A 17,531-nucleotide genomic window follows, 5' to 3' on the forward strand; every position below is an offset into this window, starting at 1 on the left:
CTACCGGAGTACATCCTGCATCCTTGCCACCCTCTGTGCTTCCTCCAAGTGTTGTTCAGCATGGAGTACTGAGCCGAGGGAGGATGGAACTTGGTAACCTACAGAACATTTCCTTGCCCATGTTTAACTTGAAACAGTGAGCCCTCAGAAGCCCGGAGTCCATATTGATGACTCTCAGGACACCTACCTCCTCACTGTGCACTACTTGTGGCCACCACTGCTGTCTGTCCTGGTGGGGCAGGTCATATACAGGGATTTTGGTGTCTGGGACATTGTCTATAAGACACACTCTTTACTCATTAATACCATGACTGACTCTGTCAGACTGTTGGTTGATTAATCTTGACAGCTCTTGCCATTTTGTCACGAGCCTCACATGTTGTGGTGTTGACAGGGCTGTTTTTCTGGAGCAGACATTGATACTGGCAGGTCTGTCAGGTTTCATTTCTTTGTTGAGATGTAATAGCAAATGATGCAACTGAGTGACTTGCTGGCCATTTCAGAGAGCACTTGAAAGTCAACCATATTGCAGTTGCTCTGAAATCACATTTAGGTCAAACCAGGTGAGGATGGCAGAATTTCTACCCTGAAGGACATTTAGTGAGTCAGATGGGTCTTTCTGGCAATCAACAGTACTACTTGGACATCTGTAGATTCTTAATTCCAGATTTTTTAAAAATTGCATTTAAATTCCATCATCTACCATGGTGGGATTTGAACCTTGATATCCTCAGAACATTATCCGAGTTTCTGGATTAATAAGTGAGTCATAATACAACTGCACCACTGCCTGCTCTGTTCAATAAACATTCCTGGACCCCAGCTTAAGAACACATGTAGCAAAATTGGATGAATGACTGCTATTGATGAGGTCTCTGTGTTGACAGCACTGATGAATCATCACCTTAGAGACTGCAATAGGAATCGTGGGGACAGAAGGTGAATGTGAATCAAATTGAAGTCTTGTGTGGATTTTTGACTGAACATTTCTAGTTGCCTTTGTCTGGATTTTTTTTCTTCCTATGATTCAGGTATTAGAGTGAATAGTTTTCTATCCTGTAGGTAATGGTTGCAGGGCTTTATTTGCTGTCGTATAAATTATCTGCATTTCTTGTACTAACAGTATATTTGAAAGCTGCTACTCCTTTTATTATGTATTTTAAAAATTTGAGTTTGGTCTGTGACAAATTTCTTGAGTATCTTTATCCCTGATCTTTCCCTTTTTCAGCTATGTGGAAAAGTTTACTGACTTCCTGCGACTGTTTGTGAGTGTTCACCTGCGTCGGATTGAGTCCAACTCCCAGTTTCCAGTGGTGGAGTTTCTGGCCCTTCTTTTCAAATATACATTTCATCAGGTGAGATTGACTTCCTAGAAACCTGAACTTTGAGTGTGTGTACAACCCAAAAGCTTGCCATGCAGTGTGACAGAATGTTCTGACAAAACCCCATTACTTCTACAGTTACAGCATTAGTATAAATATGTTGATTAATTTACCTAATTTACCTATGCTTTTGTACTATTCAGAACAAAACATTCATCAGTTTCTTTTCATGAATTCAAACTAATCTGTTGCTTATGAACAAACCTTTTTCTTGAAGCAAGTGGTAAACACCTATTAGTTGACACCTAAACTACAATCTGGATTAAAACTAGATCCCCATATTTCCAAACGAGGCATATACTCAACACAAAAGGTGACTTTCTGCAGTGAGGATGGACTTTCAAATTTAAATGGTAAAAAAATTGGGGAGAAACAATATTCAGTTGGCCAAGAATCTGGAAACACAGGATATTAGGTGGTAACGTCAGGGAGAGGAAATTCAGTGGACAAGACGACAAATTGTGGACAACTATAGACTGTTAGTAAACTTCCGTTCTGGTTGCATTCAATCTAGATTTGATCCTTTTGAAAAATAGATACAGTTCAGCTTTTCAGATTTCATGTGGTAGTCAAAAGTACTGGTATTCTAAAACTTGAAATTCCCAGGAGGTTCCCAGGTACTTCTGAGAGATTCAAGAAAGAGACTTGCTATTTTGGCTATCTTCCTTTATGGTTCCTGGGTTTATAAACAGAATTTGCAGTATAGAAGGAGTTGCTAAGCAACCATCGTGCAGAGGTCCTTTAATCCTGTCAAAGCCAGCCTTTCAATTTGATTGAGGCAGTATCTTTTGTTTCTTTAAAAGCTTTACTTAGCTGTTTTCTCCACTTTATTTTTACGTTAATAGTTGCTGATATACAGCACATTGTCAAACTGTCAACCAAACTCCTGAAACACCCCTAAAAAGTCTATCTTCTAATTTTTCCACCATCTTTTAAAATATAAATCTAGATACCCAAAAAGGAACCAAGCAAAATAGCTTTATATAATGGGTGTGATGACGGTGGTATCGTATTTCATTATTTGCATTCTTTAAAGCATGCTAATGTCTGTCAGTGGTGGGGTTACTTTAGTCCACATTGAGTATTGCTGAAGATACCTCTAAGGATTGAAGCCTGTGCAGTGGAAATGTTGTTACATTGAATGTTTATTTGTGCTTTTTTGGAGAGGATGGCTGACAGGAATCTCCTACGTGTTTTGTTGCTTTTTGGGTTTGTAGGAGCAAGTGATTTTTATATGTGCAGTACAAGAGGTTAGCATTATTTCTGATCCTTAATTGTCGATGGTGGCAAGCTGCCTCCTCGAATCCCTGCAGATCATGCCTGTCATGGTTTGTTTTTTGGAGTGTTCAAGGAGTTTGACCTTGCTAGTGATAGAGGTCATAGTTTTGGAAGGTGCTGTCTAAGGAGGTTTTGCAGTGTGTACACTAATATTATGTCAGTGGTGGAGGGAGTGAATGATATTGTTAAATACCCTGTTTGGAGACAGTTCAGAGAAGCTTCCTTGCATTGATTCTGTGGATGAAGGGGCTATCTTATGTGGAAAGCTAGAGCAGTGTGAGCTTTAAGTTTAGAATGATAGAGGTGGTCTTGCTGAAGTGTTTAAAATGCTGAGAGAATGTTTCCCTTTGTGGGTGGACCTAGAACTAAGGGACACCATTTCAAAATCTAGGATCTTTCATTTAAGATGCTGAAATTAGAATTAAGGCCAAATTTAGATGATCCATGATCTTGAGTAGACTCTAGGTCAAATGATTTGATCTGCTTGGACTTAGGTGAGGCCTTTCAGGTTTTAAGACCTGTCTGATGACAGGATTAGGGATATCTTTTCAGTGGCTAGAAGTGAACTTGGAAAGGGAGTGTTAGTTCTAGTCATTGTGATCCATATAGGCACGCTGAGAGGTCCTGCTGAAGAATACCAGTTTTGCTCAAATTTAGAAGCAAGACTTCATTATTTCTAGATCATTGTCTGAGCCAGGCACAACGAGCATAGGAAGCAAACAAATCAAAATTGACAAATAGCTAAAGGGATGGTGTAGGAAAGGGGGTTCCAAACTCTCTGTGCTAACACATTCTGGAACAGAAGAGCAGCATCAATAGGAGGGTCCACCTTAACTGAGATGGGACTTGTGTTCTACTGGAAAAGGGTGGAAATGTGACTAAGGCTTTAAACTAAAGATGATTGGAGTGGGAAAGGGAGCTGGAAGAATCATAAATAGCCTAAATGCAAACAAAGCAGCACAGGAGAGCATCCAAAGTATAAAATAAGGCAATTAACTGCTTAAACATGAGAAATCCTATTAAAATAAGTTGAAGTAATTGTACATCAATGCTCAGCAACTGTAATAAAAGGGGGGAGCTAGAATCATTGTTGGATCAACCATGCATGATCTAGATGAGAGACATGACCACACTATAAAATAAGATTTTTACTGTGAAGTAAACATTACAGTGTATGAGAACACATTTTAAAAAGTTAGAGGGAGGAAAAAGGGGAAATGAAGCTGCATGTATGATTTTTTTTAAAAAGGGAAACAGTTAAAATAGAATCCTATGGTTAGAAAGGCTGAACAAAATGGATCTACCAAACTAGCTGATGTTGTCTACTGATCACCTTAAATGGAGAAGTTGTAGAAGAATTATCCAGAGAAATCCGGACATGGAATACAAAACATAGAAGAATAATCACTGGCATATCCTTATTAATATTTACTTGGACAGGACAAGTGTGCAAAGAAATGGTTGTTAATGTTTGTAAGGCATCTTTCTAAACTAAGATGTTAAATGCCAAACTACAAGGTTTGCCCTTGATTAATAAGGAACAGAGATGAGGTAGGGTAACATAAAAGCTGTAGTAACCATAATATGCAAGCCATGTTTTAAACAGCTGACTTTATAAGAGGCTGGGAATAGAATTTGGGAAATGAAAGAAACAGTAATTGAGAAATGATAATGTTGATGATCATGGATAGGATTTGAGATGTTCTGGAGGATGCTGGAAACAGTTCACATATTAAAAGAAGAAAATTTAGTTTGCAAATGGGACTCCAGAGATGAATAAAGCTAAAAGGTTAAAAAACACTAGCACTGCTCCTTGATCAGGTGGTTGGCCAGACCACCTGATGGAGTGGCGCTCCGAAAGCTAGTGGTTTCAAATAAACCTGTTGGACTATAACCTGATGTGATTTTTAACTTAGTACATCCCAGTCCAACACCGGCATCTCCAAATCAAAGCTGAAAGGAAACAACTGAGATTTATAAACAGTCAAAAATAATGTGTATAGATATCAGAGGAGTGCATAATCAGAGGAAGTAGAGATTAGGAGAGAAGTAACAAAATAATTAAGGTAAAGAGGAGCCAGGAAATTAAATAACAAAGCAACATAAAGTACTTTTACAAGCTACAGAAAAGGTTATGGGAACTGGTCCATTGAGAGGCAAGCTAATGCTAACAGTAATGATAGAGAAATGGCAGAAATATTGTCTCATTTTATTTTGTGTTTAATACAGTGGTGAAACAAGTAAGTGTCATTGAATGGTGTGAACAATGAGAAATGTGTTTAAATCAAAAATAGTTTTGAATAATCTAAGTGGTGGGGGAGAGAACCCTGGCTTTGAAGGATTGCATCTACGTATTCTGAGACTACTTAGAAAAGAGAGAAAGTTTTTTTTAAAAAGTCATTCCTAACAAACATCGGTGGGATTGGCAGATGGCAAATGTAACTCCTAAATTCGTGAAGGGATAACAATCAAATTAACATTGAAGGGAAAAATAATGAGATTTCTGTTGAGAGAATAGAACAATATCTTGATAGTCAGCATGTTTCAGAAGTGGAGATGTGATGGAGAATTCTGACAAATCATTTAATATTAATACAGTCCTAGTCCAAGTTTCTCTCAAGGTAAACTTGCAGGCTGAGTTGGTAGTTAGGAAGGCAAATACAATGTTGGCATTCATCTTGAGAGGACTTGCATATAAAAACAGGGATGTACTTCTGGGGCTTTTTAAGGCTCTGGTCAGACCACCTTTAGGATATAATCAGCAATTTTGGGCCCAATTCTTCAGGAAGCATGTATTGGCCTCGAGTGAGTCCAGAGGAGGTTCGCGAGAATGATTCCAGGAATGAAAAGCTTAACATGAGGAACATTTGAGGATTCTGGGTCTATACTCTATGAAGTTTAGAAAGATGAAGGGGGATCTTATTGAAACATCCAGAATACTGAAAGGCCTGGATAAGGTGGATGTTGGGAAGATGTTTCCATTGGTAGGAGAGACTAGGACCTGAGGGCACAGCCTTGGAGTAAAGAACAGACCTTTTAGAATGGAGGTAAAGGGAAACTTCAGCCAGAGAGTGGTGAATCTGTGGAATTCATTGCCACAGAAGGCGGTGCAGGCCAGGTTATTGAGTACATTTAAAACGGGGATAGATAAGTTCTCAATGGTGAAGGAGATCAAAGGTTACAGGGGAAAAAGGTGGGGAAATAGGTTTTTCAACCCCATTAGCCATTATTGAATGGGAGAACAGACCTGATGGGCAGAATGGCCTAATTTCTGCTCCTGTCTGGATTTTCAAAAGGCCTTCAATAAGATGCTTCATAAAAGATTAGATCAGGGAATAAGTGATTAAAAATTAGTTAATTGGCTTGAAGACAAAGCAGGGGGTAGAAGTAAGGATCCTTATTCAGAGTGGATATTAGTGCTCCACAAGGGACAATGTTGGGTATACTGTTCACAATTTTAATTAAAGATGAGAACTTTGGAATTGAGCACAATTTCTTAATGTACAGATCACCTTAGACTGCTTCAGTTGGTCAAAACAGAGGAGAACTAATATATGAGAAACATTGTTCAATGTACAAATGATTGGCAAATTCAGTTCAAGGCAAATAAATGAGCTAGTGTATTTTGATAAGGAGAATAGCTTATTTTCTTGGCATCACTTATGACCACTTGGTGTCTTGTATGACTACAAAGATACAAATCATTTCCCCAGGCTAGCAAGGTCATAAGTATGCTTTATTTCTAAAGGGATTACATTGAAAAGTAGGAAAGTTGCGCTAATAAATATCTAAATGGAGTACAGCTTTAACTGCCGCAATCATAAAAATAGAGACATTGCGGAGAATGCAAAGATGTACAAAGATGATTTCACAAATATGTGGGCTTGTATATTGCAAAAAGATTAGTGGCTGGATCTGTTTTTTTCCCCCTGTTGGGTAAAAAGTCCAAAGACCTAATGGAGGTATTTATGATTGTGAAAACGTTTGATAGTGCATACAGAGAATGTTTGTTTGTTTTTCTCTGGAAAAACACAAGGGGCAATATTTCATCAATATAAAACTGTTGCCAAGATGTCCTACAGGGGATTCAGAAGAAACTTTTCTTCTTCTTTTATTTGGGGGTCAGTTAGATTAGTTGACTGGTTTGCATTGTAGAGTGTCAACAGCGTGGGTTCTGTTCCTGCCCTGGCTGAGGTTACCATGAAGGGCTTTTCTGCAGGAGTGAGCCAGAGGGCAGCCTGGGAAGGTAAGAGTTTATAATTGTTTTGACTGATGATGAAGTGAAGTGATGTCACAGGAAAGCTGTGACTTTATTGGCTGATGGGGCATCTGCTAAATTTGAATATTAAAATTTAGTCTGTTAAATTGAATCTTTGTTAAATTATTGGTTATAACTTACATTCAGATTGAGATAATCAGCAATATTGAAAAATTAAATTAAAAAAAATTCAGAACTAGTTAAATAAAGTAAGGATGGAGGGTCTGGTAATAAGTCATTCCTGCATAATATGGGAGCTGGTGGTCCCCACTGTGGTTCCCAATGACTACACCTGTAGTAAATTCTGGTTGCTCGAGGGGGTGGGTAGGGGGTTGCGGTTCTCTGGTGAAATTAGAAAACTCAAATTAAAGGAGTAGGTAAGAATGCAGGTTAGTAATGTGGCAGCTGGCTACCAGACAGGTTAGGGACAGAACAGGTGAATGTCTCTGCAGCAAGGAATTATAAAAGACAAGGGAAATTCACCAGTAGAACAAATTTAAATGCTTTGTATCTAAATTCAGGAAGCATTAGAAACAAAATTAATGAGTCAATGGAGCAAATAGAAACAAAAGGGTACGATTTGGTGTTGATTACTGAGACACTGTTACACGGAGGCTAGGTCTAGGAATTTAATATCTCTGGGTATTTTGGAAAGATAGACTGAAAGGAAAAAGAGGTGGTGTAGCTTTGCCGGTAAAGGAAGGGATCAGTGTTTGTAATGAGAAATTACATGAGCACAGGAGAACAAGATGTAGAATCAGTTTGGGTAGAAATAAGAAATAGCAAAGTTAGGAAGTACTTGGGGGAAGAGTAATCTATAGGTCCCCAAACAGTAGTTCTACAGTGGGGCACAGTATAAAACAAATGTTAGAGGCTTGCAAAGAAGGTGTGGCAATAATCGTGGGTGATTTTAACCTTCTTGTAGATTGGAAGAATCAAATTGGCAAGGATAACCTGGAAGCAGATTTCTTTGGGAGAGGCTGAACAGGCTGTTTTCCCTGGAGCGTTGGAGCTGAGGGGTGACCTTATAGAGGTTTACAAAATTGACGGGTATGGATAGGGTAAATAGGCAAAGTCTTTTCCCAGGGGTTGGGGAGTCCAGAAATAGAAGGCATAGGTTTATGGTGAGAGGGGAAATATATAAAAGAAACCTACGGGGCAACTTTTTCACACAGTGGATGGTACGTGTATGGAATGAGCTGCCAGAGGAAGTGGTGGAGGCTGGTACAATTGTACCATTTAAGAGGCATTTGGATGGGTATATGAATAGGAAGGGTTTGGAGGGATATGGGCAGGATGCTGGCAAGTGGGACTAGATTGGATTGGAATATCTGGTCAGCATGGACAGGTTGGACCGAAAGGTCGGTTTCCATCTGTACATCTTTGACTATGACTCATTGAATGTATTAGAGATTGCTTCTTGGAGCAGTGTGTTGTGGAACCGACCAGGGAGTAGGCTACTGTATTGGCATTGTGTAATGAGGGCAATATAATTGATGACATCATAGTTAAGGAAGCTGAAGGGAGTAGTGACCATAGTATGATGGAATTCAAAATTGAGTTTTTCGGGTGAGAAGGTGGAGTCCCACACTGATCTGGAATTAAATAAAGAAAATTACAAATCTTTCCTCACGCCTGAGTAGATTGAGCAGGAAGGCTAACCAGCAAGACAGTGGATGAGCAGTGGTAGTTGTTTCAGGAGCTACTTAATTTCTCATGTCTAAAATACTTCCCAATGAGGAAAATAGATGGTAAGATGGGGTACAAAAACATTCATGGCTAAACAAGGAGGTCAAGGCCAATATAAAGTCAAAAACTAAAGTAAACTATATTGCAAAGGCCAGTGGCAGGCTGGAAGATTGGGCAATTTTCAAACATTAACAAAGGGATACTAAAAAATTAAAAGCTAAGGTACAAAAGAAAACTGCACAAAGTAACAAAGAACAGCAAAAGTTTCTATAGGTTTATAAAAGGGAAGAGTCAGTAAGGTGAATGTTGGTCCCTTAGAAAATGAAACCAAAGAGTTAGTAGTGGGGAGTTCTGAAATGGCAGAGATGCTAAATCAATACTTTGCTCCAGTTTTCATGGTGGAGGACAATAGTACCATTCTTATTAGAACGGGCAACTCGGAGGCAAAAGAGTAGAACTTAAGAGCAATCAACATCAATAGGGAAAAGGTACTCTGCAAACTATTAGGATTGAGGGCAGACAAGTCCCTCTGGCCTGATGGCCTATGTTCTCGGGTGTTAAGGGAAGTGGCTGTGGAGATGGTGGATCCATTGGTTATAATATTCCACTATTCTCTGGACACAGGAAAAGTTCTACTTAAACTCACCCCTCACCTCGCAGTTAAGCTAAAGTTTTCATTGTCTTACTAGACCATTTGAGAGAAATAACTGGTGGTGGTTAACATGAGTCACCATGTCTTGTTGTGCTAATCAACCACCATTCTGGACTTAACCATTTTTAGATTAAAAAATAAAGGTAGAGAATATGGAGCTTGTTACCACATGCAGTGGGTCAAATAGTACAGCTAAATTTTAAAGTGAAGCTAGACAAACGTTTGAGGGTGGAGGGAGTGGGATGTGAGGACAAGTGTGGTGGAGGAAAGTGGGGCATAACCATCCTGAATGGACTGTTAGAGCTACATTTCCTGTATATGTATACGTCTAATGTTGATATAATTCTATTTGTGCAACCAGTTTGTAAAAGCAGCAAACATAATTTCTGATGTTTTGTTGTTACAGCCCAGTCATGAGGGTTATTTCTCCTGCCTTGACATTTGGACAATATTTCTGGACTACCTAACAAGTAAAATCAAGAGTAGGCTGGCTGATCGGGATGAGGTACTAAACAGGTCAGCTGCTTTATCTTAGTATTTGTAGTATAAAGATACCAAAAAACTCACTCCTCCAATTAAAAGTCCTTAATGTTCCCAGTTTAATGTCTTGAACTTTAATTGCCTCTGCCTATCAAATTATGATTTCTTTTGAGTTTCTCTTAAATTGTACAACTAATTTCTTTCCACAGACTTGCTACTTTCTGGCCTTGCTACACAGTTATTTGCATAAAACCTGTGACTTTGAAAATCTGAAGCTTCTGTTCAATGAGTTCAAAAGGGCAGGATTACTAATATTTATTGAGCGATAAAGTTGGCTAAATGTTTCAACCTGCTTGTGAAAGTCTGAAATCCAATATTTCTAACTAGTTTGATGTCAGCATATTTTCTCAATGTATTGTGACTCAAAAGGAATGCTTGGTTGTTGACTTTTTAACAATGATGGCAACCTGGAATACTGCTGGCTGTTTTCTTTCTATTAAATTCTGTGGTGATGCGCAGTCTTTATCTGTAAGATGCAGTAGATAAAGTAGAGTACTTATCTCTTCCAACTTTGAGTGATTTGAAGGCTGGTGGTTATTCAGGAAACCTCTCTAGGGCACGCACCAAGCAACCCCACCACTCTGTAACTGACCACTTCAACACTCCCTCCCAGTCCGCCAAGGACTTGCAAGTCCTGGGCTGCCTCCACTGCCAAATCCATGGCATCCAACGACTGGAGGAAGAACACCTCATCTTCCACCTTGGGACCCTCCAAGCACGTGGCATCAGTGTTGACTTCACCAGATTCCTGTCTCCCCTCTTTCTCCACCTCACTCTAGGTCCAACCCTCTAAATCAACACCGACCTCTTGAACTGTCTATCTTCCTTCCCACCTACCTGCTCCACCCTTCCCTCTGACCTAACGCCATCACCCCCCATCTGCATCTACCTATTGCCTTCCCAGCTGCCTCCCCCAAACCCCACCCTCCTCTTTATCTCTCAGCACCTTGCCCCCACCCCCATTTGGGCTTGTGCCCGAAATGTCTCCTATCCTCCTCAGCTGCTGCCTAGCCTGCTGTGCTTTTCCAGTGCCACAATTTTTGATTCCTACTGTATGGTCTAACAAGACCTGTTCCATAGTCTGTCTTGGAGATGGGCAGTTTTTGTTCCCCAAGCTGCCCAGTTCATCTGATAGTTATGGTGCCACTTCAACCTGAAATGATTCCTTTGTATAAAGAATAATTTTACAGATGACTCAAACATAGTCTACCTCCTTTTTCATATCAGGAAGCAAATTTTTGTACAGGATCATTTCATGACTCTGCAAAGTGGGAACTGTTTTCACTTCACATTGAAACTGAAACTCGCATTGTTGGCTGTCTGAGCTTGTCGAAGTAAACTCCATGATGTGAAAGTTGAACATGGTACCTTGCTAATGTAGTGGAATTCTCATCTGTCCTAAAAGGTGACCCGTAATTTTGAAATACTGCCCACTAGTTCTGGATTAAACCACACGAAAATCTATTCTTCTCATGTCCAAATTGTCAAGACCATTCAGGATCTTATACATTTCAAGCAAGTTGTCTGTATGCTTCCAAATTATAGTGAAAATGCTATAATGCTGTAGTTTCATTTTTGTGCAATCACGTGTTTTAAGTTGAGTAATAACAGCACCATTTAAACTAATGGAGCCAGAATTGTGTTATAACCATTACTTAAAGTTTGCGCTTTAGAAATTGTCCCCAATTTGTCAATTGTGTTAGTGCATTTCGTTAATACAAATGCATATTATAGCTGAATGACCTGTGAGCCAGACTGTCCAATCTATCCTCAAGACTACCCACTCATTCAAGGTATCAATTAAGCATACCTCCTTTGAATCGTCTTCAATGTATACCACCTTTTAAATAAGGTGACCAAAACTGCACATAGCATTGGTGAGACATATCTCAAAAACTATGCAAACCAAATCATAACATTCTTTATTTTATGTTCAATTCTTCCCATAATAAAAAATAGCATTCCATTTGTGCTCTCCATTGCATACTGCAACTGCTTAAGGTTTTGAGATTCATGCACAAGAACACCTAAATCCTAGGAAATTTCCATTTAAGTAATGCTCTGCTTTTTCATTGTTCCAAGTGAACAACTTAATATGTTCCTATATCGTATTCCATCTGCCAGATCTTTTGCCCATGCACTCGATATATCGTATAAAATCTCCATTTGGCTTCAATATGTTTTCCCACACTAACTTTCATCTGCAACTTTAACTGCCATGCCTTTGCTCCCTATATGCCTTATTGTATTGCTTTTTTTAAAATCAATTTCTTGGTCTTCCTTTGCCAATTATTACATTATCACAGTCAGGTGTACAATTATTTTTGACAACTAAGCTTTTGAACAGGACTATCTTTAACTTCTTTTGTTAGTCGTGGTATTCTTGATTTTTTTGCCTAAAGGAATGTATTTTTAAACCAAACATTAATTGTTTAAATACTAGCAGTGTCTGTAACCATTGTCAAATCTTTGTGTATGTTTACAATCCACTGCAGCTGATGCGCCCCTCCTACCGTCACAGTTGTCCTCCTTTTGATTTAAGACTCTAGTTTCAGATTGAATAACATTTCTTCAAACCTAATAAAATGTTTTATATCATCCTTTGGTATTTATGCCTGACAGATTCTTTAACAAAAAAAATTATTAACTAGCCCCCTCATTGTATAATGCTGCCCGAGTTGATTCCTTGACGTATTGCTCAAAAATATCTGAACACATTCCAGGAGTTCTTTCTCTGCAGCATTGGTGCTCATTAAATTTCCCAAATTTATACATAAATTGAAGTCACCCGTGATTACTGCATTCCTTTTATTAGACACTCCTCAGATTTTCCTAATTTTGGTTTTTTTTAAACTGTGATCTACATTACTAATACTGCATGATGGCTTATAAAATTGCATCTACTATTATGTGCTGCTCTTGCTGTTGCATAGCGTTACCAGCTCAGATTTTACATTATCCTGATCCTGTCACTTATATTGAGCACTGACCTTTCCTTTTTACCTGTCCTCAAATATCATTCAGTTCCAAGTTTGATAACCCTGCAGCCAGAGCTCCATAATGGAACGTAACCAGTAGCACTATCAATTCAAATAGCACCTATCTTGTTGTGGTTAACTAGATAATTTGAAAATATCAGTTTTGGTGCGGAGTTTTGACATTTTTATTTTCATGACAAACATCTCTCATTGTGAAACCAGGTGCCATACGTTTCCGGTGGGAATGAAACAGCTGAACCCAGAAATCTTAAACGCTGCCAAATATATTGAGTCATTTGTTTAATAAAATCTCTGTATTCATTGCTGTCTTTTCAAGAGAGAGAAAATTGCTGTAGGGGCTGTTTTTATTGAATAATGGAAGCTTGACCGATTTTCCATAAGATCACAACTGATTCGCCTCAGGCCTGAACTCGTGATCATCTCATTTCATAGCCCTCAATTTCCTGATAATTCAAAAATCTGTCTAATTTATCTTTAAATAGCTTCAATAAATCAGCCTCCACATCCCTCTGGGTACAGCATTCTAGACATTTGCTAACCTTGGAGGTATGATTCCTTCGCATCTCCGTTTTAATTGAATGGCCCTCTATTCTGTAACTATGCCCCCTAGTTTGAGATTTCCTCCCATAAGAGACATTTTTCAACATCTACCCTGTCAAGCGCTCTCAGAATCCTCAATGTTTCAAACGATCACCTCCCAGTCTTCTAAACATGAATTAATAAAGGCCTTTATCTATTCTCTTGTTCTTGATAAGTCGACCCCTTTTATTTTTGGAAACGGCCTGCTGTATCTCAAACTGCCTCTAATGCCAGTAACCCTTCTTTAAATATGGGGACCAAAACTCTGCACAATACTCCAGGTTCAGCTTCACCAACACGTGTACAATTGTCATAAGACTTTAAACTCCAAACCCCTAGCAAACAAGGCCAGAATTCTATTCACTGGTTTAAGTAGCTGCAACTGTATGCTAATGTTTTGTTTCATCCGTGGCCAAAAACGCCCACATCCCTTGGTGCTGCATTCGTTTTAGAGTCTCCCTCCATTTCACTTTTATTGTATAACTTTTGTATAAAGTGAGACTTGCGCTTTCCTACATAGTCATAAAGATGTACAGCATGGAAACAGGCCCTTTGGTCCAACCCGTCCATGCTGACCAGATATCCCAACCCAATCTAGTCCCATCTGGCAGCACCCAACCCATATCCCTACAAGCCCTTCCTATTCATATACCCATCCAAATGCCTTTTAAATGTTGCAATTGTACTAGCCTCCACCACTTCCTCTGGCAGCTCATTCCATACATGTACCACCCTCTGCATGAAAAAGTTGCCCCTTGGGTGTCTCTTATCTTTCTGCTCTCACCCTGAACCTATGCCCTCTATTTCTGGACTCCCCATTATTGGAATATTGTGTGCAATTCTGGTCTCCCTCCTATTGGAAGGATATTGTGAAACTTGAAAGGGTTCATAAAAGATTTATAAGGATGTTGCCAGAGTGGAGAATTTGAGCTATAGGGAGAGGTTGAATCATTTTCCTGGAGAATGGGAGGCTGGAGGGTGACCATATAGACCTTTATAAAATCCTGAGGGGCATGGATAGGGTAAATATACAATGTTCTGGATTAGTGGTGCTGGAAGAGCACAGCAGTTCAGGCAGCATCCAAGGAGCTTCGAAATATACAATGTATTTTCCTGGGTTGGGAGAGTCCAGAACTAGAGAGCATAGGTTTAGGGTGAGAGAGGAAAGATTTTAAAAAGGGCCTAAAGGGCAACTTTTTCACGAAAAGGGTGGTGTGTGTGTGGAATGGACTGCCAGAGGAAGTGGTGGAGTCTTGTACAATTGCAACATTTAAGAGGCATCTGGATGGGAGCATGAATAGGAAGGGTTTAGAGGGATATGGGACAAATGTTGGCAAATGGGGCTAGATTAATTGAGGATATCTCGTCAGCATGGATGAGTTGGACTGAAGGGTCTGTTTCTGTGCTGTAAATCTCTGACTCACTGACTCTAAACTCCATCTATCAAGAACTCTCCCCTCCCCACCCTATTCCAATCTTTCAACCTTCCTATAATCCCAATACAGATTCCTTGTCCTTATCACAATCTGCCTTCACATTTATTTCTGTATCAGATTTTCTATAATTCTGTCTGCCTTCTACTCCAGTCATTAATATAGATACAGGTCATTAGGTTATACGCATGCTTTGTTAGTGCAAATTTGCTATAACGCGATTAATAAATTGGGGACACTGTTTCTAAACTGTCAAGTTTTTAAAGTGTGATGTCTGGAATGCGATTATATCGCCAACACCTTACGTGCTGTTTCTAAAGCACGATTTTTCAATAGCACAGTGTTGCACAAGAACATCATGTTATTGAAGAACTGACTGTAGTCGATAATTGGCGATGTAGGTTTGAGTTTTGTGGCACTCCATTAGTTAAGACATAATCCCCATTGCCATGAGCTTCTCATCTGTTGTAGCACCTTCTATTGAATGTATTCTAGAAATCCAAATATGTTACTTCTGCCATTTTTGCCCCATATCAGCTCTTCATTATATCCTCAAAGAACTCCAGTAAACTTGCAGAACATGATTTCCTGTCACAGAACTATGTAGGCTCTGTTTGATTGCATTAGTTTTCTCTAAAGGCCTTGCTGTTTCTTCAAAAATAATACAATCTAGTATTTTTCCCAGTGAAAGGTGGAAGACTGGCTTATAATTTCCTGCTTTCTATCTCTCTCCCCCTTGAAGAGATACAGGGATAAGAAATACATTTACAGTTTTCTAATGTGCTGGAATCTTCCTGGAACCCAGTGAATTCTGCAATATTTTGACCAATGTTTCCACTATCCTTTAAACACTCCTGGATAGCGGCTGTTGGGTCCTGGTGATTCGTTGACTTTTAGTTGTCAAACACTTAACCCCTTGTAATAGAGACTTAAAGGAAATTCCTCCCATTAGCACCTTGCTTAGCTCATAGCTTTTGAATGTGTATAGAGTCCTCTGTCTTGAAAAGCAATAAAAGTTTCTGGTTTTAAGTGATGTGCCACTTTCCTGTTTCTGTTTATTAATTCCCCAGTTGCATCCTCCTAGAGTTCCAAACTCACTTTAGCTACTCTTTTTGTGTATCTGTAGAGACACTTGTATGTTTTGCTATTTTACATGAATTATCAGTTTTCTCCCACTTCATTAGCTTTTTGGACATCTGGTTCATTTCTTAGAAGTCCTAATTCACTGGCCTACTACTAGTTGTCACTGCTTTGTATGCCTTCTCATGGTGTTTCTTTTTGACCAGAATGAATCTTCTTGTCTTTAAGAAATATCTGCTTGATTGTCTGCCTCTGCTCATCCACTAACTTTTCTCTCTTTTCCCTGCCTGCTTTAGACCAATCTTCCTTCATATATCTGTAATTACATTTATTTAAGTTGAAAGCACTGGTTAAGACCTGAATCTCTTCCTCCTCTTTCCAGCCTGTGTGATACATAAAACAAAATTGTAATATGAGCTGATGTGATGCAACCAAAATGCAACATCCGGACCTTACTGTATGATCCAGATCATAGATGATTTAATTCAGCTTCTGTACCTCATAATTTGATACTTCTGTCATTTTATATGAACACTATTGCTCCTCTTATTTGGGAGGAAGGAAGCCTGAATGGGTAAATCCAGGATTTTCATGGACTATTGAAGTCCATGAAAAATATACAAATATGATGTTCAGGGCTTGTGCTGAGAGAGGCATTATTATAGTGAGACTGTTCCCATACTGGTATATAACTAGAACAGGTTCTACTAGAGCAGGAGGGAGAATTAGTGAAAACTTGCTTGATTTTGTACTTAGAGCATTCAGCTTTTCTGCCCCAAATCATTGTGCTGAGATTTATTGCCCCTAACTGCTTTGCTTTCCCCAGGTACAAGGGTGCACTAGTTCTACTGCTGACAGAAGTTTTGCGTCGGATACAATTCCGTTTTAATCAGGCCCAGCTGGAAGAACTTGATGATGAGACACTGGATGATGATGTAAGTGAGCTGGGGATGTTGGTGAGGATTAGGCCTGAATTACTGAGGGTATGTGGCATACTATATTTGACAAGTTATTCTATTGTTGAGCATCCCAGAAAGAAGCAAAACGTGACCTGATAAGCATCCAAATATATAACATTCTTGATGCCAAAAGATATTTTTATTGCTGCAAAGTTGGCAGAGGTGAGCCTTCGATCACTTTCACGTTACCTTTTAAATTGTAATCATTATGATTGATTCACTTGAACTAAACTTCATCTTGGTTAAAAAAAATTTAAAGCTTGAGTTAACTAACCGTTCTGGCATCCAGTCTAAGATTGTCAGACTGTTAGGAGCAATAGTTGATTTTAGATTTTTCTGCTTGGTTCAATAGACTCTTCCTATCTGGATTAGTGGTGCTGGAAGAGCATAGCAGTTCAGGCAGCATCCAACGAGCAGCGAAATTGACGTTTCGGGTAAAAACCCTTCATCAGGGCTTTTGCCCGAAACGTCGATTTCGCTGCTCGTTGGATGCTGCCTGAACTGCTGTGCTCTTCCAGTATTTGGTTTCCAGCATCTGCAGTTATTGTTTTTACCTCTAGACTATTCCTATCACCCACCTATGCTATGGTAGTTGCAGAATTTATTTGAAGACCAGAATATTTACAGCACTCCCTGTCAGGAGCTGAACAGTCCATTAGTTCAGTATGTATTAATTCAAAAG

The 17,531-nt window shown here is 39.2% G+C and overlaps 1 protein-coding gene across 1 annotated transcript in view; it reads left to right on the forward strand.

Moving 5' to 3' along the window:
* Positions 1-17,531, forward strand: part of xpo6 (exportin 6) — a 131,601-nt gene that overhangs the window by 69,272 nt on the left and 44,798 nt on the right. Inside the window, exons 8-10 of the mRNA XM_072559681.1 lie at positions 1,229-1,355; positions 9,666-9,775; positions 16,717-16,825. Coding sequence (XP_072415782.1) covers positions 1,229-1,355; positions 9,666-9,775; positions 16,717-16,825 — 346 coding nt within the window. The remainder of the gene's footprint in view (positions 1-1,228; positions 1,356-9,665; positions 9,776-16,716; positions 16,826-17,531) is intronic.

The sequence above is a fragment of the Chiloscyllium punctatum genome, chromosome 40 (genome assembly GCF_047496795.1).
Source record: "Chiloscyllium punctatum isolate Juve2018m chromosome 40, sChiPun1.3, whole genome shotgun sequence".
NCBI classification, from domain to species: domain Eukaryota; kingdom Metazoa; phylum Chordata; class Chondrichthyes; order Orectolobiformes; family Hemiscylliidae; genus Chiloscyllium; species Chiloscyllium punctatum.